This window comes from Tetrao urogallus, assembly GCF_951394365.1.
Source record: "Tetrao urogallus genome assembly, chromosome: 1".
Taxonomy (NCBI): Eukaryota; Metazoa; Chordata; class Aves; order Galliformes; family Phasianidae; genus Tetrao; species Tetrao urogallus.
The window spans coordinates 63,041,670-63,062,827 of record NC_136813.1 but is presented as its reverse complement, the minus strand read 5'-3'; the positions used below and the strand labels follow the sequence as shown (position 1 = coordinate 63,062,827).

At 43.5% G+C, this 21,158-nt stretch overlaps 2 protein-coding genes across 3 annotated transcripts in view; one reads left to right on the top strand and one right to left on the bottom strand.

The window, feature by feature from the left end:
• Nucleotides 1–6,905: 6,905 nt before the first annotated feature.
• Nucleotides 6,906–14,742, bottom strand: TXNDC9 (thioredoxin domain containing 9; the record flags this gene model as incomplete). The annotated part of the gene is made up of 4 exons (XM_079535754.1): nucleotides 6,906–7,023; nucleotides 9,476–9,730; nucleotides 11,927–12,045; nucleotides 14,554–14,742. The coding sequence occupies 4 exons, from the start codon at nucleotides 14,740–14,742 to the stop codon at nucleotides 6,906–6,908; spliced, it is 681 nt and encodes a 226-aa protein (XP_079391880.1).
• A 2,553-nt stretch (nucleotides 14,743–17,295) lies between these two features.
• Nucleotides 17,296–21,158, top strand: part of EIF5B (eukaryotic translation initiation factor 5B) — a gene marked incomplete at its 3' end in the record, with an annotated part of 30,992 nt that continues 27,129 nt past the window's right edge. For both annotated transcript variants that reach the window (XM_079538183.1, XM_079538182.1), the window contains exon 1: nucleotides 17,296–17,365. In XM_079538183.1, the coding sequence (XP_079394309.1) occupies nucleotides 17,331–17,365 (35 nt within the window). In that variant the 5' untranslated portion in view covers nucleotides 17,296–17,330. The remainder of the gene's footprint in view (nucleotides 17,366–21,158) is intronic.

The following is a 21,158-nucleotide window of genomic DNA, read 5'->3' as shown; positions in this document are numbered from 1 at the left end:
ATAAAGATCTCTACAGGAACGCACTGAGCTCATGCCCCTGAACATTGTATTCATTCCCTCACAACATTACCGTACCTCTTTTTATATTTTTATTGTTCTTGCTATTTTATTTAGAAGCACAAGTTTTTAGATGTATATGATACTGTGAGACTTATTTAGAAAGGCAGCGATTTGCTTGCCCTTGTTGTCACTGGTAAGGAAAGGATATGAAACCATGGCAATGCATTTATTATTAAATGAATATGTAAGAAAAAGAACACAAAGATTATCATTAAATATAACAACAACCCAAACACATAATTTGAAATGCATTTTGCTGATCTGTAGTTTTTAGATATAAAAAATGTCAGCATGCATTTGCTTTCTGCTGGATTTCAGTCAGCCCAGCATGTGATTAATAGGAGAGGATGGAATGCCAAGGAAGGAGTTCACTTATCGTATGGTATCTCCATCTACCTAAGTTTAAGAAGCAGGTAAGCTTCCTGGCACTCACAGCCAGGCTCCAGCAGTAAGCTGCAGTTACACTGAGATACAGAGAATATAGAGTGGTCAAAAATACTACAGCTTTACACTTACTTTAGAAAGGGATGCACCCGAGATCTAAAGCATACAACATACATAAGAGCACAAGACTCAATACCACTAGTTCTTCTCCACTCACAGATTTACACTTTTCTATTTGCTTTCCTGTGCCACATATGATCTACCAATTCTTTTTTTTTGTATTTTTTTTCCCCCTCCCACTTATTGGAGGTGATTTTCAGAATGATGCTCCATTTTGAACACATTACCTCTTTCATGCCATCCTGCTTCAGCTGAGGGTTCTATCATCATGTTCCATGGGATGGTGAGAACACTCTCTAAAACTACCTGGAACAATACCCATACTAATTACTGTCTCTTTGGCGCACTTCAGCCCTTGTTTCATAACATCACCAGTCAGATGCATTTCTCAGGCTATTCCTTTTGTCTGAGATGTAATTATAAGTAACACCGGGTATTTACAAGCTTTATGACAGTTTTATAGAGAAACTGCCCATGCTGATGCACAGGGGATGCCTAGCACTAATTGACCAGTTAAAGATACATCTGTAACTTCCCCTCATGGGCTTGTTTAGTCCCAAACCTTTCATCTCAGGCAAACGCTGTAGAGCTGTGTCTCTTAACTTCTGAAGGGATACAGCCACCTTAAGAGTAGAATTTCTTTTCTATGTCCAGTGCATCTCTAAATAACAATAGCTAAAGTGTGCTGAGAGGGACTTCAAATCTGTTAGATGTGAGGCTCTCCATTTTCACGTGCTCTGAACCAAACAGCTGTTGAGGACCACAGTTTCCTCCCTTATACTGCCTTTATGAAGAATGCAGGTGAGCACTGAAACAACATCCCAATATGCACAAAGCTTCTCTCTAGCAATTGTGAAAAGAAATCAAGTATTTTTCTTCTGTTTTCTGAAATACTTTGAACATTACTGTAGGAAAGGTAGTTGAACAAGTAACTCACTGTGCTGAGACTTCATATCTCAGCTTAAACACAGACACATCACTTAAAACAGGTCATTTAGAGTTCAAGTCAGGAGAGGGTGTAAACTCATAAAGCCTGGGCACTGACGGGTTCCAGAACTGTGTTCCACTTACTTGACTGAGTTGTACTTCAGTTCTCACACAAGCCTAAAACAGCCCAGCCAGAGCAGCTTGGTCCTTACCTTCTAAAGACTGGGCTCTGGTCTTTGCCTCCCAGCGTCAAAATCTCTGGGCAAATGGGAGTCTGTAACCTGAACTCATGTGTTTACTCACAGAAGGTGGCTGTGATGCCTACTCTGTTTAAACCAGAGTAGGTTAGAGGATAACCTCATGAAGGCAAAAACCCACATTAAACTCCCTTTTGCATAAAGCACTTAAATGCCACACCAATAAGATGTCTGTGTGTTTGTTTTTTAGCCTGTCAAGCTTGCATTACTGTGTGGGGGAGCACAACAGAGCTGCAGAGGAAGCCAAGGAGAAGACAGGGGAACAGCTTGATAGCCTGTCAGCAAGGTCTTTCAGTACCAAGGTGGCACAGTCATATCAGCTCCTTGTTCCTGAGACTGCACTGGTGTTTTATATTACATATGTGGAAAAAAATGAAACAAACACCATACACACACACGCAAACCAACAAACCAGTGGAAAATACTGGGAATATTGGACTGGGAATAAGGAAGAGAATGCAAACTTCTTCCAATTCCGTAATCTCCTAAGTCACTTCTGTCTTCTGCTCCTTCTTCCCAGTCCCACAGTCCTTATGCTATCTTGCACAAAGCTTCAGAAGTGAGGGTAGAGAGAAGTGTTGTACCTGGGCAGAATGTTTCATAGTCGCTCACTTCACAGCACTCCTCAGCATTCTGGATGCCTCTGATCCTATCCTGGGCCACCTCACACCAAAAAGAAAGCTGAGAAGCCTACTCTCAAAATACGAGTTCCAGGAAAAGGCTGACATTAGATACTGGAGCACCCAGTTCTTGGTGTTCCCAGGTCTTCCAGCAGAGCTAATCTTGTTTTAGTTTCCCACATATAAAAGGAGGATTGCACATTTGTGACTCACAGGGATGTCAGGCTAACATCTATGAATAATTAACTTTACCCATTAATCATAATAACTATTAAGAGCTTTTCTGTGTGCCTGGAATTCATGGTACAAAGCACTGAGGACCATCAACATTTTGGAAACCAAACAGGAAACAGTTCCAGGCTTTTTTGTAGGGCAGCACACTAACAAAAGAAATAATTAGCAAGGAAATACAGGAAAGGAATTAATTAGCTTTCATACGTTACAATCACCTGATTTTCATACAGTGTCATCCTGGGAAAAGCCGATGTTTAGCAATACATTGTTTGTAAAGTAGATAATTATCTGCAAGCATATTTAAAAGGAATTGTATGTTATAATCTACCACAGGGCAGATGATGTTTGCACAGGTTGTGTTTACAAAGGCAAAGTATAGCAACACAAATCCAGTGCTGAGTTATACAGTTACATAGCTCTTGAACCAGCAGGTCCAGGTTTATTTCAGGCAGCTCAACCCAGGGCTGTAACAGTGTAATAGCTAGTCCAGAAACTGTAGCCTCAGAGTGTGTTTCATGCGATCTCTAAAAGCAATTCTCAACACCCCCTTTTCATCTAAAAAACATCTAATATCTCTCAGCATACATACATTTGAAATTAATTCACCACATTTGAACTAGATATATTTTAGAATCATAGAATCACTCAGGTTGGAAAAGACCTTGAAGATCATCAAGTCCAACCGCAACCTCACCATACTACCCTGACTTTAACAGCCCTCCGCTAAATCATGTCCCTGAGCACCACATCCAGTTTTTAAACGCACCCAGGGATGGTGACTCAACCAGGGGAGCCTATTCCAGTGCTTAACAACCCTTTCTGTAAAGAAATGTTTCCTGATATCCAACTTAAGATCTTCAGAGCAGTAACTTGCTCAGATGTGTGGGAACCTATTTATCCTTTACAAAGGGGCAAAGGGCAACATCTTCCTCAGAACATTTAACATAACTGTATAACATCAAATACCCTCCAATTCTGACTTGCAGGGGTCTTAAACCTGGGAGCATAACCTTCACTCTCAGGCTGCTGGACACAGTTGATCTAAAAAGACAGGCATGTCAACCAATCACTGACAACTTCCCTTTGAAACAGTGGAATACACAGCTAATGAGTATGCAATGAGCCCAGAAGGCAGATGATTCCTGCATCAATTTGGTGAGTGTGTATACATAGGAAGAAAATAACAGCGTCCTCAATACACCTGTTATTCAGAGCTCATTTTCTATAGACATTTCGGTAGGGAAGTATTCATTTTAGAATTTCTAGAAGGAAAACGACACAAAATGGATGACTTGGAGCACAGGGCTGGAAAACAACTATTCATCTTTAGTGCCTGCCTTCATGAGCAGTCCCTATTACAACCGCAGGGGACTCAAGCTACTAATGGGGTCCGACTGCAGCTGCTTTGTTATGCACTTCAGAGTTTGTCTCATCTCTTTCAAGGACTGAACTTCCTCACACTTCCCAAATCCCAAATCAGCACTTTATGTAGGCAGATTTCTCAACCAGGGCATCCCAAGCTTCAAGTGGCATCAATCAGCCATTGGTGCACAGTCAAGCCCAAATAATCTAGCATTAAGCTGAACAATACCAACCTCATTATTTTCTCTATGCATTAATGATTACTTTGTGGAAGCATCAAGCCCACGCTTAATCGCTAATCGTTATTAATATTACATGCTCAGTTCATGCACAAGCCCCACAGCCTCAAATGCTGTATGTGAACATTTCTCATCTATTTATTCCACAATACCCCTTCAGGGCTGGCACATGCCAGACCAGGTGCCATTTTGTAATTAGTCTAGGTTCAGGAGCCCCAGTTAATCGTGTCCTTCTATACACACCGTGTCACAGCTGAAAGCAACTAATGACATACAACCCAAGCCTTCTGGGTACTGCGTATTCTCATCTTCTCTGTCAGTTTCATTGCCACCAGTTGACTGATGACAAAAATCAAGCTTCGTGCTTTCCGAATTTCTGCAGTTGACATTTTGTTACACTGTGCTCTTTTGTTGTTCTCTCTCTAGCTTGCTGAAACACATCTGACTGCCATGGACATCTGGCCAAATAATCTGTACCACACAATTACTGAGCTTCACCTCAGATGAAGAATGTGTTCCCCAAAATGCAAAGAATTTCCCACAACTTAAAGAATTTCTACATTTGAGATGAAAAGAATTAATGGTTTTGGACTGCTTGAAATAGTATGCAGATCAAGACTGGAAAACTTACCAGAATAACCATGCAGTGACAGTTTAAATCTTCATTCAGGGCAGAAAATGGAGAAAGCAGACACAAAAATCTGAAGCAGGCAGATCTGTGTGGTTGCTACTTGAAAATAAACTAATCAATACAATCTCAACCTCCTCTTTTATCCAAACTGCACATTCCTTGCAAGCCCTTAGCATCAGCACTGGAGTGTGTGAGGTCATGCTACAAGCCAATGAAGGAACAGGTAGAACTGAAGATTAGTCTTGAAAAAAAAATAAATCAGCAGCTTAGAGGGACATGAAACCACAGCATTGTTATTGTGTTCATAATGGAGTTATTCACACACACAACTTAATAAACTTTAACAGTGCTACATGCCAGAATCTTGACTACTAGAAGTAGTACAGAAGTACAGAAGCTACTACCTAAATGCACATCCATGGAACATACAGGAATTTTAAACAGGATTTTATATTTCCACATCTACTTCAACATAATTAAGACTCAGAGATGAGCCCTGCTAAGGCACTCTTAACAATGCTGTGAAACATGTCGTCTCCTAAATCCAATTCCATGCGAAAAAACACTAGTGCAGTTAGAGAGTTTGTGCACTGCAAGAGAGATCAGCTCGAAGCAAGCCTGCTTCTAATGCACTATTAGGCAGCTGCATCTTAAGGTGATTGATTACTTTCTCAAAATGAAGTCAATGTCAGAACAGACAGTAGCTCGCTACAAATCTAGCAAGAGCACGTGCAACACTGACAGGCCACTGAAAGAAAGTAACTGAGAGCAGCTAGACCATCTTAATGGAAAGAATGCAGAAGTCAACATTAGAATTAAAATAATTTTATTTCAATGTACATGACCTGAAATAAAATATAATAATTATTGTTTAGACTTACTTGCAGGGTTATATTGCTGGGCTGGCCCAATGGCATTCTGCACCACAAGGCAGCAAGAACTAACAAGACCCACTTCATTGGCTTTTTTAGGCCAATTCAAAGCATCATCTTAGAAAGCATCCTCCAGCACACAGCAAACCACAATTCCGAGAACAAAAGAAAAACATTCAACTTTTCACCTACCCAGAAAATTTATCATGTTCCAAAGATGCTCTCCCTTGAAAATTCAGTCTGTTACCAAAAAAACAGCACACAGAATGCTGAGCTATATCTAAACAGATCAAGGTTTCTCCTGAATTCTTTTCTCTAGCCTACTCTCTTGTACAAAGCATCTGCTAAAAAAAATCCACACATTCAAAACCATGTAACTATACAAACCTTTTTTACAACTTACAGTGCAATGTAGTTAAGTTATGCAATGTTGTGACATGGCACCACGAGGTAAGCAATCCTCTGTTAAAATGTACAATTCCTGCACTAATAACTTGTGGTGCTTTACTGACAATACAGTTGTAAGTTTGAAGAGAACTGGAAGATGAACAGATAGAGAAAAATCAAATTGCTTCTTGTCTCCTTTAATGAAGAAAATTAAAAAACAAACCAAAACTTAAATTCAATGAAAACAATAGGAAGTAGTCCTTGACACAACACAGTTAAGTTGTGGACTCCTTGCCAAACGATGTGAAAGCTATAAAGATGTAACAATGGTTAAAAAGATTTTTTTCTTTTTATCCAACAAATGTTTTCAGACAGAGTTCCCCAAGCCATAAACTGCTCAGACTATTTCCTGAAGAGGCATCGCTATCTGCTTACCCTGTTTTTACTCTTTCTTGTGCATCTGCTGTTGGCCACTGAGACTGGATATAGGGCCAGATGGACCTTTGGTCTGACTTGATACAGCTGTTCCTAACAGTTACTTCACAACACTTCATAAATGTACAGTTAGACAAAGTTCGTTGTTGGCAACACGTGACTTAGTTAGGACTTTGATTTTTGAGTTACAAATGACTCCCAAAAGAGAGAAAAAAAATATTTTAGGCTCTCTTCTGATATGACCCAGTTGTATAAAACTGTATAGAAAAAGTGAGCATTATGCGCAGATGTAATGAAAAGCAATAAGATTTATAAAAATCATCCTTAAAAATGTACCAAGCATAAACAAAACATGATTTATAAATAGATTTAGTGTTCTAGTCATCATCGGAATCTGAATCATATTTCTTCCCTCTGATGGTCTTCTTATCCAACTTTGTAAAGCTTGCTCCAAATTTCTTTTGGCTTTGAAAAGGTGGCTCCATCAAGTTTCCACTAAAATAATAATAAAAAAAAAAAGGTGTTGATTAAGGTCATATTTATGCAGACAGAAAATAGCATCTCCAGCTACCTGTCCCTCCAGAAAAAAAACACAAACACCAAGCAAACACAATCCCTGCTCCCTAAAGCCATCCTGAGTAGCACAGCGCAATTGCCAGCAGAGCATATCCTTATTTGACACTATGCACAGCCTAGTAGGCTGTGCAACAACCCACCCCTCAGTCTGCACATGACTTTGCGGGAGTCTTCTCACTAGTGAGTGGGTGCAGAGGTTGCTGAATCAGAGAATGGCTTGGATTGGAAAGGAACCTCAAGGATCATCAAGCTCCAACCCCCTGCCACAACAGGCAGGGCCACCAACCTCCACATTTAATACTAAACCAGGCTGCCCAGGGCCCCATCCAACCTGGCCTCGAACACCTCCAGGGACGGGGCATCCACAACTTCTCTGGGCAGCCTGTGCCAGCACCTTACCACTCTCTCTGTGAAGAACTTCCTCCTGACATCCAACCTAAATCTTCCCTACTTGAATCTATACCTAGCTATTATCCGTGTTCACATAAAGCTGGGGCTCCTGCATTTTCTACAGCAGATGGGAATCCTCTCCCCTCATTCAGAGAAGGCTGTAGGTGCTTTTAATTCACGTGAGCCGCAAGAGGTTTGCATGTCAGTGTTAGGGAGTGAGCAATTAGAACTTTCTAATTGTAGAATTAGCTACAGAAGGCTGATTGAAAATTCGTTGTTAACACTTTGTAAATAACATGTTGGAGCTATCGACTCTAAATACAAAGTTCACTGACTGCTAGTTAATTACATGTCAGTAATTAGTCAATACGACATCTGAATCCTGATTTTACTCAAATCAATGTGACTAGAATATTTTTCCTCCTAAATACAGCACATCCTTTCACCATCTGTCATCCAACATACACTGAAGGAAAAAGAAACCCACGAAAAACCCAAACACCTGTTTTCAGACTCATGAGGAACTCCAGAGAGTGGGACACTGCATTCAGAGCTACGTGGAAACATTTATAAATGAACACGTCCAGGAATTATCTCCTGGGCTGTGCAGATATAGTGGCTTGCTTTCCAAAGCCAGAGCACCAAACTTAGAGTGTGGGAAAAAAAAAGAACAAAATGTTCTCCTGGAAGCAGAATACACTGTACTATGAGTCAAGCAGAAAGTAAAATTATGCAGTGAGCCAATGTACTAAAATTTAGCAAATTCAGCACAGCTCAGTACAGCTCCACTCAATTATTTCTCCCATAAAGGGTTGCTGCTGTCTACAATATACATCCACACTGCCTTTAAATCTTCTGTTTATTCTCTTGTTACTGAACAGGCAAGTGGATATTACCACTTGTTATGAATTACAAATTTTCATTTTGGTCATCTGAAGTTCAACAGCTGACAAGCTGAAGTGAGTAATAGTTTATTTGCCTTTGAGATATAGTACCTCTTGTCATAATTTGGGAATTATTGTCTGCAATTTATTTAAATGCCTAAAGTATCAGAAAAAGCATTGATGTAGCTTATAGAGTTTTCACTGAAGTGAATCAAAATGCTCAAACTTTACTGCATTGCAACTGTGATGCCTGAGCTCATTTAGAATGAATGACATTAGGCACAGGACTCAGCCAGGTTAACTCTTCTATATACCTGCAGTAAAAATGCTACGTCACAGCGTGACACAGTGATTGAGCACCTGGTGGGAAGGCAGGGCCAGCCCAGGGGAGCTCAGGTGCATGCAATGGCTGAGTGACCAGGAGGGGCGCAGCCAAGATCCACCCCTTCCCAGATCTCATTTAAGGGCTGGCAGTGGAGGCAAGGCCGTCTCACTGGAGACCCCTACATACTTGAGGCCTTCTGAAATTAAGCAGCTTCTTTCCCTTGTTTCTGTGCCCACTGCTGTTGCATTTGAGTGAATCCTCACTTGCTGCAGCCTGGGATCTTGCTGCCTTACTGACATTCTCATGCTATCCAGGGTGTTACAATACCTCACAGCAAGAACTGTGTTTGTTTTTATTACTGTACCAAAAATACATAATGATCATTATAAGATCTCATTATATGAAGATTATAAGATCTCAACACGTTGCCAAAGATATGCACTTGCTTTCCCTTGCTAAAGTACACAGATGAAATCATGCCATAGAATTATAGAATAGCCTGGGTTGAAAAGGACCACAATGATCATCTGGTTTCAACCCTCCTGCTATGTGAAGGGTCCCCAACCATCAGACCAGGCTGCCCAGAGCCACATCCAGCCTGGCCTTCAATGCCTCCAGGGATGGGGCATCCACAGCCTCCTTGGGCAACCTTAAACTCGTTTGTGCCTTAATCATACAAAGTATCAGTCAAAGTTACAAACCTTTAGATTCTTGTCTACAAGCATGTTCTTGCATTTTATCTAGAAAAAGCAATCACGAAACTGTTAATTACCTGTAATTAATTATGTCTGCACAGCCTAATCTCCATTCTAAGGTCTCTGTAGTGAAGTCATCGGTGTTACCGAGATCAGTGAAGCCAACAATATAGTCTTGTGTTTTTCCATCTTTTATTAGTGCTAGAGTTGGAATTACTTTGATGCGCAGTCTCTCACACAAGAAAGGAGATTTTTCTGCATTTAACTTCAAAAATTTCGTCTCAACATGTTTTTTTGCCAATACAGTCAAATGCTTGTCCATTATTTGGCACCTGTGAGAAAAAAAACATATGAAACATTATTGTCAATGAGATGACAAACACATACTTTATAGAAACAAGAGATATTTCTATCACGTTGCTTCTTTACACATCATCTTTAAAATTAAAAATTTAGTTCCAAGAGAAGCTGTGTTCAAAGGGATGCCAGACCTAACAACAGAACAATACCCTGGAGCACCTTTATTGCATAATTACATCATCCATTTCTATTGTTTCTTAATTATACACCAAATCCCCCATGCACCAGGAAAGCCTCTATCACTTCTGAAGACCTGCAGTTATTGACAAAATTTCCTCCTGATCGCCATGTTCCTCTTTAGTTTCATTGTCTGTGTGCTCAGAAAACTCTCACTAATCAACTTTCTAACTTCATAAAAGTCACAGCCTCCAACTCTGAGACACAGTAAGTCACTGTACACAGAAAAATACATTTGCACAGAGCCCTTCATTAGTGCCAAAGGCAAATGTTTCACTTTTCTGTGGCAAAGTAATAATAATGAACATATAATTATCGTTTCTCAGCTAAGGGACAGTAACATGAACTGCCCAAAATACTTCTCAGAAGGCACAGACATATAGAACTGTCACTTGCAATCTTCACATACTGAACTTTCTTCTTGGAGTGGTTTGGCTCAGCTGCACAAATCTGATGTGACTGTCCTTAACTAAAGGAGAAGGCTGAGAAGATCAAAAAGCAGGAGTGGACAAGGATGAAAAGAACTTGATAATGTGGATGGTAAATCTGACACAGTAGGTTCAAGCTGGTGGCCAGCATTACATGTTTCACAAAGAACTTTTAAAGAAAGTTTCTCTTCCTGTCTGAGACTACACACTTAATTGGTTCAAACAACAGCAATGAGATCCACATCTGTTTTAATCTACTTATTTGCACAGGTGTTTTTCCAACTTTGTTTTGCTTAGTAAAAGCTAGCTGAATCCAACAGCTTCAGATACTAAGAATGTTTTGATCAGAAGGGACCTCAGAGACCATCGAGTTCCAACCTTTCTGCTACGACCATGGACACTTACCAGTCCAGGATGCCCAAAGCCACATCTAACCTGCCCTGAAACATCTCCAGGAATGGGACATCCATGGCGTCTTTCCTGTAGGCCCCCTTCAAGTACTGGAAGGCTGCTCTAAGGTCTCTCCAGAGCCTTCTCTTCTCCAGGCTGAACAACCCCAATTCTCACAGCCTGTCTTCACAGCAGAGCTACTCCTGTCCTCTCATTTTCCTTGTAGCCCTCTCTGGACCTACTCCAACAGCTTCACGTCATTCTTGTGCAGGGGACCCCAGAGCTGAACACAGCTGTGCAGGTTGGGGTCATAGGAGAAACTCAGAAGAGCCCTTTCTATTTTACTACCTCTCTATTTTACTCAGAAAACTTAAGATGCAAATACCTAGCTGCATAATCTAGATTTAACCTTTTTTCTATTTCTTACATTGAAGCTGTTTCAGTTTATGTTCCATAAACCAGACAGAATGCAACTTGGGGAAAAAGATAGGACAACTGGCTCCTCCTTCAATAAGCACTGCAATCTGCAATTGCACTTCAACAGAAGGCACTGAGATAAACCATCTAGGAACAGCTTACAACCCAGAACTTCTGAAATTCCTCCACAGTAGTGGGAGATCTTATTTTAGGTTCCCATTCTGAGTCAGGACATTTATTCAGATCTAGGTCTCTCATGGTCTAAAGAAGTGACATAATCATGACAGTACAGGCCCAAAGAGAAAACAGCTGTAGCTGGTATCCAGGAACCCTTTCAAAAGTCAAAACCTTAAATTCTAAAGATGCCTACAGAGGTTCATGTTTATATTCTGATTTTGTCTGTCAGAACTTCCCAGAATATCTCCTTCTGGAATAATGACAGTGATCTGTCAGAAGTTGCTAGTCTTATGTGGTCACTAAATGTAGAGAGCTGGCTCCCTCACACAAAATCAACAACGACCCACAGCACTGTCTGACATCATTCAAGAAACTTGCATAATTGATTACAGTACAAATGCCAAATCATATTCACCTCACTTGGAAAACAACACGTGATTTTGGGGAAGAAAGTAAGAATTGGAAAATCACGGTATTTTCATACTTCTAAAAATCTGAATTTACTTATGAGATTTTAAAAACTGCTTTTATAAACAAATATAAAGAGGAGGTTTCTCGAACATCAGTTACTTACTATACCTGAAAGTTGTATCTCTGTAGAAGTGGCAAACCACATTTTTACTTTCTTTGACTTCTTGGAAAAAGTCTCTCTCACTTGGGATTTCTCTGTACTCTCCATGTCCTTTAGAAAGCCACTCCTTAGGGAAAACAAAAGGAAATAATTAGTATAGATTTAGTTAGCCCTGCATCTGCTGTGCCAGCATGACGGCTCTTAAGAACCAAAAACAAGCAAACAAAAAAATAGAATTCTATTTCATGTAGCCCATTTCATACAGGAATAGGTAGAAGGCAGGTGGTTGAGCTGTAAGATACCTCACATATTTGTAAACACAAGTCTTGTTCTGAATTGCAGAGATTTCTGCAGTGCAGCCTCTCAGTGAGATCAGACTAGTTCAAAGCAGAAATTCTCCAAATTGAAAACTGTAAGTGTACAGCTTGGTCGACTCCAGACTGCTTTTGCACAATAAAAAACAAACAAACAAAAAACCAACCAGCTTCTGAAAATTAATTATAGTGCATTCGTAAGAAACTCTTCACTGTGAGAATGGTGAGGCAGTGGTACAGGCTGCCCAGATGGCCCACTCTGGGAAGTGGGCAAGGTAAGGCTGGATAGGTCTTTGGGCAGCCTGATTTACTGAGAGTTGTCCCTGCCCATAGCAAGGTGCTTGGACTTCAAAGGTTCCTTCCAACCTAAACCATTCTATGGTTCTGTAACAAAACAAAACAAAACAACAAAACCCAGACAGCCAACAACCAGCAAGTATAGTCATATAAAGAAATTATCACGATGACTTATTTTTCCAGAATAGCATGAGGCATCTTACTTTTTACTCAATAGTAAACTACTTCAAAATTGCACTTCAAAAGAGATAACAGTGACAGAAGATCAACTGATAGGAGCACATTTGTGCACGTGAACTTCCATATGTCCATATCTAAGAGTGCCCAAGTGTCATGACTTTGAAGAAAAAAAAATATAACTGTTAAAGATAAGCAAATAGCATAACACTTTTTCTGCTTCCACGTGTGGAGAATCAAAGCCATTAACACTGCCTCTTGTCCAGAATCCCAACCATTCCACATTTTACTGCATTTCCAATTCAAAACATGGCACGAGCCACCACAACCAAAGGATCTCCTCTCAACCCAGTCACTCTTACCCTGCCCCAGTCTATTTCTTTCTTCAGGTTTGCAAAGAATAAATTAAGAAACCTATTTAGAATTCAGACCACATGTTACAGAAATACAGGAGTTGGAAGGTACCTCTGGAGATCATAAATCCAACCCTCTACTAAAGCAGGTTTGACAACAGAGGAAAGTGTCCAGGATATCCTTTGAATATCTCCAGAGAAGGAGACACCTCAACCACTTAGGACAGCTTTTTTTCAGAGCTCTGTCACCCCCAAAGTGAAGGTGCTTTTCCTTATGTTCACACGGAACTTCCAATGTTCCAGTTTGTGCCTCTTACCCCTTGTTCTATCAGTGGGCACTACTGAAGTCCAGGGTTGCAATTCTACCCACTGCCCTGCTTCTTTCACACAAGATCCTGAACTCTACCTACCTTACGATCACTGCAGCTAAGGTCATCTCCAGCCTTCACATCCCCAACCAAACCTTCTTTGTAAGCAGAAGGTCCAGCAACACATATCTTGTTGGCTTAACCACCACCTGTGTCAGAAAGCTACCAGCAACACTTTACAGGAACCTCTTGAACTGCACGTGTTTGGCTGAGTTTCTTTTTGATGCCCACTGCAGGCTGCCAGTATAGTGTCTATAGCTGTAAGAGCTTTATATCTTTTTGGTTGTGAAGGGTGGGGACAGAACTGGAGCCCTGCTTTTGTGAGTTATCAGGGACCAAGGTGTTGTTCCCAACACTGCCTACACCTCCTCAGCTGCTCTAACGACGGCTAGAGGATCCTGGCATCTCTCTCCTCACCTTGGGGTCTCCTCAATTTCAAGACCCCCTTCACACACTTCAATCCCCACTCTGCATGCTGCTTCAGAACATGCCTGCACTTGAGGTGATCACCTCAGAGCATATATTACTAAAACTTTGTGTTTTCAGGAAGAACTTCCAGGGGAGCATCAAGACCACAGTTTAGAAAGAGATGCTAGGAAACAAAGCAGAATTTCTTCCTGCAAGAAGAAATGAAAAGTCATACACAGCCAGCGTTTCATTAGATTAGAAGAAGCATGACAACTAATTTCACCTCAGAACAAGGACAGACTCTACATCATTATTCTACAAAATGCCTTAGAAAAGAGCAAGCACCACTCACATGCCCTAACTAAGCTTCTCCAGCATCTGGAAACACAAGGAACCTCAAAGGCTCGTGGTTAAGTTGTGCAAGGCTTAGCTTTCATACAGCAACATTCACTGAGAAATGACACACTAAGATCTTTGTACTAAACTCCTTATCCCACTCTTCCTGTAAGACAATCACAGAGATTTTTTTCTGACTCTGAATATCACAAATCACACGATGCATGGACAGATGCTTGCTTTTCTACATAATTTAAAATTACTAAATACAGGAAACTGAGAGGAAAAAAAAACCATTTAGTTCACCCGTACAATTTTTCTAGGATTTCCAAAAAGCCTGTTACACCGTACAAATCAAAACCTATGTTAGTATAAGAATTACTTGTTTCTGCTGCTGGGCTTTTTTCAGTGCTTCAAGTCTCCTCTGTTTCAGGTGTTCCAACTCATCTTCATCCATTTGGTCGAGCTTCTGCATTTCAGCATCCAGATGTTCTTCCACTACCTTGGCAGTCTGAAGTATTTCATTCTCCAGAACTTTCTGAAGTATTTCAACAGATGTATCAGCAGCCATCTTTAAGTATAAAGTGATCTCCTCAGAGCTGTGGAAACAGTGATACCTGGTGTGAGCACTTCCAATTAAAAGCCTTATCTCTCTGGCTTGCAGTTTACATCCTACAGAAACAAAATGTTACTGTGTTTAAAGGTACTGTACACAGTTATTTTCTACATAGCAACAATGAACACAGATAGCAACAAAGATTCCAGTCAAGTCCTATTATTGTCATACAGATCCCGGCACCTTTGACTGTACACAAGAACACGAAATTACTACTCAACATAAAGTAGTAAAATGAATCAGTTCCAAGGGAACAGTCATCCTGAACCAGATCCACATGCCTTTAATTGAGATTCTGAAACTAGAAGATGCAATCAGAAATGCTGGGAGGACATGTAAGATCATAGAATGACCTGGGTTGAGAAGGACCACAATGATCATAGATTTTCAAGTCCCCTGCTACATGCAGGGTCGCCAACCACCAGACCAGGCTGCCCAGAGGTCTCAGAATAAACCTAAGCGAGCTCAGTGTAAGCTTTCAGTAGTCTAAACACAATTACTTTAAGTATTTGATGCATGTTAACATATTTAAACCTGAATTAACATTGCTCCCCTTGCAGCCAAAAGCGAAGCACTCAACTGCAATTGCTTTAGGTCAGTGCACTGCTTCAATTAATACAGATTAACTATTATTGCAAGCATCACCTTCTGGCAGAGAGGGAAAGGATTTAAGAAACCTCAGCATCCACTACTTAATTGTTGCATGAAGAAACACAGCTAAAATTATCTTCTATATGATTTCTCCTTTCCTAACATTTCAAAAGGCAGAAAGTATTGAGACCAGAGTACATCAAGAGGTGGGGGAATCTTAACTGGTTGTTCTCCTTGAAAAACTTCCATCTTACAGCAACAGTTTTTTGTTGCTTAACGACTGGCAGTTTTAAAAGAGAAACAGAAGGACAAAACAAAGTCACTGAAATTGGATTCTTTAAGTGCAGGAGATGATTTGGTGCTAAGTGTACATTCCATGGTTTGGTGGTTGGAGACCCTGCACATAGCAGGGGGGTTGAAACTAGATGATCGCTGTGGTCCTTTTTAACCACAGGCCATTCTATGATTTCCCACAGCCAGCGTACCAGCGCCATCGGCTTCCAGAACACCTTGCACATAGAGGCAAGAATGCATTTGAAGCAGCGATGGGCAAAGCACCAACATCGTGGCAGTACTCCAAGTTTAATGCACCGTCAGCACTGTTGCACGACAGCCACGATGTACACACGGTACGGGCAGAGCGTTTATTCTTTATCTCCCGTATGCACCTCGAGGGGTGATAAGGAGCTCACCGACACAGGTCAAAGAGAGATCTTCAGGATATGGGCGGAGCCGAGCCCCGTGCCGTTGGAACGCCACTGCTTCGGCCTCCGAAGAAACAGGAAGGCGGTTAGTCAGCCCTTCCGCTCCCTACCAGCCCCCAGCGAGCGTTCCCGAGGCAGAAGCTGCACCGCAGAAGAGCGCCCAGATAAAGCTACAGCCCCGCAGGGCCGGGAGCCGCCGGCACCGGCGTAGCCGCTACCAACAGCTACTGCCCACCCACCTGCCTAGGGGCGCGGCCGCCCTCACAAACAGGGGCTGCCCGCGCGGCCACCCAAGCTCCCGATGAGCTCAGTGACCTCCCCGAGAGAGACCTCACCCGCCCCGGGGCCGCCACATCCCCACAGCCCGCAAATAACACCACCGACACTCACCCGCTCCGCCAACGCCACTCCTCTCACCTCGCTCCCGCCCCACCTCGTCACGCTCTGGCAAAGTCTCGCGAGAGTCAGAACGGGTCACGGGGGGGCGGGGCAAACTGCCTTTTCGCACGCTCATTGGTCAGGAAGGCGGACACGGAAGCGACGGCGACCAACGCGCGTGCGCCCTGCCTCCGAGGGTGGCGGCGGCGGGGGGTAGTGGGCGCGATCTCCGCGGTGGCCGTTACTGGGTAGTGTAATGGCTGCGGGGAGAGCTGAGGGACCGGCCGCGCGCCTTCCGGGGGTCTCCCGCACGGGGCGAGGCGTGTGGAGCGCGGCGGGAGCGTCATGACCGGGAGCCGCTTGTTTTGGCCCGCGCGACCGTTGCCGTGAGGTGAGGGCGGCCCCAGGCGGTGCCTCCGCGCTCCGGGAGCGTGAGGCGTGGCTTTGGCAGCCCCGCTCAGGAGACCGCGCGTGAACAGCGCGCGAGAAGATCCGCGGGTGCGGTTGATGGGATATTAAAGTGTGCCTTAAAAAAAAAAAAAAAAAAAAAAAAAAAAAAGCGTTGTGCTCTTTTTGTTTCTTGGAACTGCGACCGTGGCTCTGCTGCAGCTGGGGCGGGGAGATAACGCTCGGAGCGCCCGCGGTACGGGGCTGACGGCGGGAGGAGCGAGGCCGCCGCGCTCTGACCTCCGGCCGGCAGGGGGCGCTCTCGGCGGGGGGGCTCGCCGCAGCTCTCGGCGTGCCGGCGCGGAGCAGGCCGGGACGGCGCGGCGGGGGCGGGGCGGGCGGCTCGCCGTATGCACGGGGCTGCGCGCGGGTGCGGGTGGCTCAACGGCGCTGAGACGGGCGACGAGCCGAGGGGCCGCCGCCATGGGCAAGAAGCAGAAGAACAAGAACGAGGACAGGTAGGGGAACGGTGGCCGGGCCGCGCTGTCTGTTCCCGGGAGCGTGACAGCGGTAGCGAGCGCCGGTGCGGCGGCGCTGAGTCAGGCCCTGCCGGGGCTCGAGGCCTCGCTGGGCCCGGGCGGCGGAGGCAGGGCGGGTCGCGCTGAGGAGCGGTGGGCGCGCTGCTTGCCGCCTCCTTCGGCCCGTTCTCGGCCCCGCGTGGCGGTGGGCCGGCTCGCGGTCGCCGGCTAAAAATAGCGCCTGGGCCCGGCTGCGGGACTCAGTGGGCTCAGTGCGGTACTGCCGTGTGGGACAGTGCGGAGATTGCCCCGGCTGTGGGCTCCGGCCCTGAGGGGCTCTCGTAAGGGCGGTTATCGTGAACCATATGGAGCGCTGAGTGAATAATGTCAAATATGTGTGTTTCAGCAGGAGAGAGCGTGTGCTGTTACTTGTCACTATAAAGTAGTAATAAAAACGTTTACAGTTGGCTCGCAGTGTGCCTCTGGTTGTTAATGCTGACTGAGTTAAATGAAAGCTGTTTTCTGTACAGAGATGGGTAGCGATAGGACAAGGGGGAATGGTTTTAAACTGAGACGAGGAGGTTTAGGTTAGATATTAGGAGGAAGTTTTTCACACAGAGGGTGGTGACACACTGGAACAGGTTGCCCAAGCAGGCTGTGGATGCCCCATCCCTGGAGGCATTGAAGGCCAGGCTGGATGTGGCTCTGGGCAGCTGGTCTGGTGTTTGGCGACCCTGCACATAGCAGGGGGGTTGAAACCAGATGATCACTGTGGTCCTTTTCAACCTATTCTGTGAACCTTGAAGTGTGTGTGAACTTGAAACTGTACAGGTCTTTTCTTTACCCAGGCTGACCATTTCATATATTCTTCTTGAGCCATTAAATGTGTCTTTTCGTGGAAGTACCACCATGAAAACTATCTCACAGACTGTCATTTTTTTCTGGTTCTAATATGGGTGCTTCTTTTTACGTTAATAATCTGTACTCTCATCTCCTTTTTCTTTAATTCCACGATTCTATGATTTATTAATCTAAGTCTTAAATCACTTTATGTTTTCTGGTACTTTTTGGGTAATAAGTGTTCTGTTAGCAAAGATTGATCTTGGCTAGCTATTTTTCTCTTGTGTCTTTTGCCATATTATGCATGCTGGTTTGTACTGTCTGCTATTACAGCTTGTTTCTTGGGCTGTATTTCACAGGTGTGTCCCAGGAGCAGCTCTGGCAAGAGAATGAGTCAAGTGTCACTTGAGGAGGAAGAAGGAGGGGTTGGAGATTTATGCTCTTCAGGAAGGCAGATCCAGTGCTCTCTGTACCTGCTGTGTTAGATGTCAGAATCATGCAGAAATCTTTGGGTGCTGAGGTGCTGCTGTCCTGAGTCCTTTTAGCCATGGTGACGGTGGTGGTGGGAGGTTCTGGAGGGGAACTGGAGAGTCATAGTGCCTACCAGGTGTCTTGTTCTCATTTGAGGCTGAAGGAAGGAAGCATACCTTCAGTGAGAAGCCAGAACTTTATTGTTAGAATAGTTGAAATCTTAAACCTAATGACTATTTATCCAGATCTGATTGTAAATTAGCGTGCTTACTATCTCACTGCTGCTGCAAGTTAGTGGTTTCATCCTGAGGATAGTGAGCTTTTATGGTGAGCAGTCAGCATTAGAAGTTCTTTGTGAGGAGCAGTGCAGTCATTGGTGTTGATGGTTTCATTATTTTTTTTTATTATTTTTATTTTTTTTAGGATTGACTTGAGATGCTCTGTATGTGCCATCTGTTAGTGTCCATCCCATGACTGTCCTTTTCTCTGCAGCATCCTGCATCTCCACTTCCCAGTGCCTCTTCTTTCATACCAGGCCTATATTTTTCTGCTCTGCAACACTGTGTTAGAGCTGTAAATCCCTCATTCTTTAACTGCTTGTTACTGCTGTCTACATGAAACCGTGATTGCAGCGTGCCAGGGTAAACAGAAGTAAAGCCCAGTTACGAATAGATACCTGGTCACTTAGAGAAATTGCTGTCACAGCTAAATCAAGTAACAGTTAAAGGCAGGCCAAGAGAAGCTCAGCCAAAGTAAGCCTGACAAACTTCAGTCCTAAGACTTTGCAGATGCAGCACAAAAGCTTCTGAACTTCTGTTAGCAGGGGCAAAAGTTATTACTGGGCTACAGCTATGTTGTGGCAGAGGGTTAAGCTGGAGGATGAGTTTAAACAGATGTGTATTTGAGAAAGACAGGACAGTTGAGGGGGGGGTATGTCTTACTGCCAGGAGTTTGAGGGGATGGGAATGAGGTAGGACCTGGAAAGCCAGCGGTGTTTTTAGGTGGGCTCTATCTGCAGAAGTACCCCTTCATCTGATGGGGCTGGTTCTGGCTGATACTCTGTAAGCCACGAATTCCCTCCAGGGAGGGATCGTGTATTTGCATCTGTAGCTTCAAGATAGACTTCAGCACCCCTGATCAATCTGCGTTCTGTTCCAATGAAATGAGGGAGGACTGGCTCCCTGGAACCAAAGGCTCACTTTTGTTTCCCACATGCTTACTTTTCTGAAAGAGTGGTCAGGCACTGGAATGGGCTGCCCAGGGAGCTGGTGGAGTCACTGACCTTGGAGGTGTTCAGGAACGCTTGGATTTTGTGTTGAGGGACATGATTTAGTGAGAACTATTGGTGATAGATTGGACTGGATGGTCTTGTAGGTCTTTTCCAACCTTGGTGCCTCTGTGATTCAGTTTTGTGCTATGCCAAGTTATTCATTTCTTTCTTTTCCCTCTTCTTTCCTCAGTAACTGCATTTTAGATGTTCCTTACATCCTTTTTGGCTGCCTCTCTGAAAGTGTGCTGCAGCTCAAGGGCACAACTTGCAGTGCAGAGGGAGCAAATGGGAAGATGCAGGCAGTATGTTGGTGTTGTGAATATTGCTTTGAGCATTGATGTAACAAAAAGGAGATTTTTCTCCTTTTCTGCTGACTTGCTGAGACAAGCTACAGAAGGTATAAGTCATCTTTACTCTGCTTTTCTCTTTTCTCCTCTCACCCCTTTCGTTTTGACTTCTGTTACGTAGTTTTCCCTTAGCATGTTACTGCGGAGCATAGTAGAGGTCATGCTGATCAGTAGTAATGTACATCCAGGTAAATGAGGCTGACTAAGAACTTTGGCATAGGAACAGGCTCAAAGTACACAAGGCTGAGACCCTGAGGGTTGCAATACCTGTGGTGAGTAGGGAAGGAATGAGAATGTGGGGTCACTGTCTGCTGTATTTACTCATTGCTATCTGAACCAAATATACCTTCAAATCTGTTTCTACTCCGCCAGCACCTCTGTTATGCTCCTAGGAAATTTACTGACTCCTGCCTTCTGATTTTGGTGCATATGTCCATGAAGAACATATGTGGGTGGTCAGATGGCGTGTTTGAGAGGTGCTCTGTTAAGGTGAGGAGCATCGTGGGTTGTAATTAGTACCTAAGCTAAATGGAAGTTGCTTTGATGGATTCCTCTTATGATTATGTTGATTGCTCATTTTCAAAGAAAACTTCATAGCAAAGCTGTCAATAAAAATATAAGACATCATAACTTCCAGACGTTCCTAGTGGAAGAGTGGGTGTTCTGATGTGTAATTTGGCTCCTAGGAGTGGTGTGCTATGGATGAGTTGGTTCTTGGGTAGAGCTGTAATGGCAGAAGGCTCTCCCCTGCTGTTTCTGTGAGTTTCGTACAGGAGGCTTTTTAAATGTGTGGGAAGAAAGGCTGTTGAAAGCTACAGAACTCTGTGCTTTGAATTCAAACCTCAGACTGCTGTAGATTTCCAAG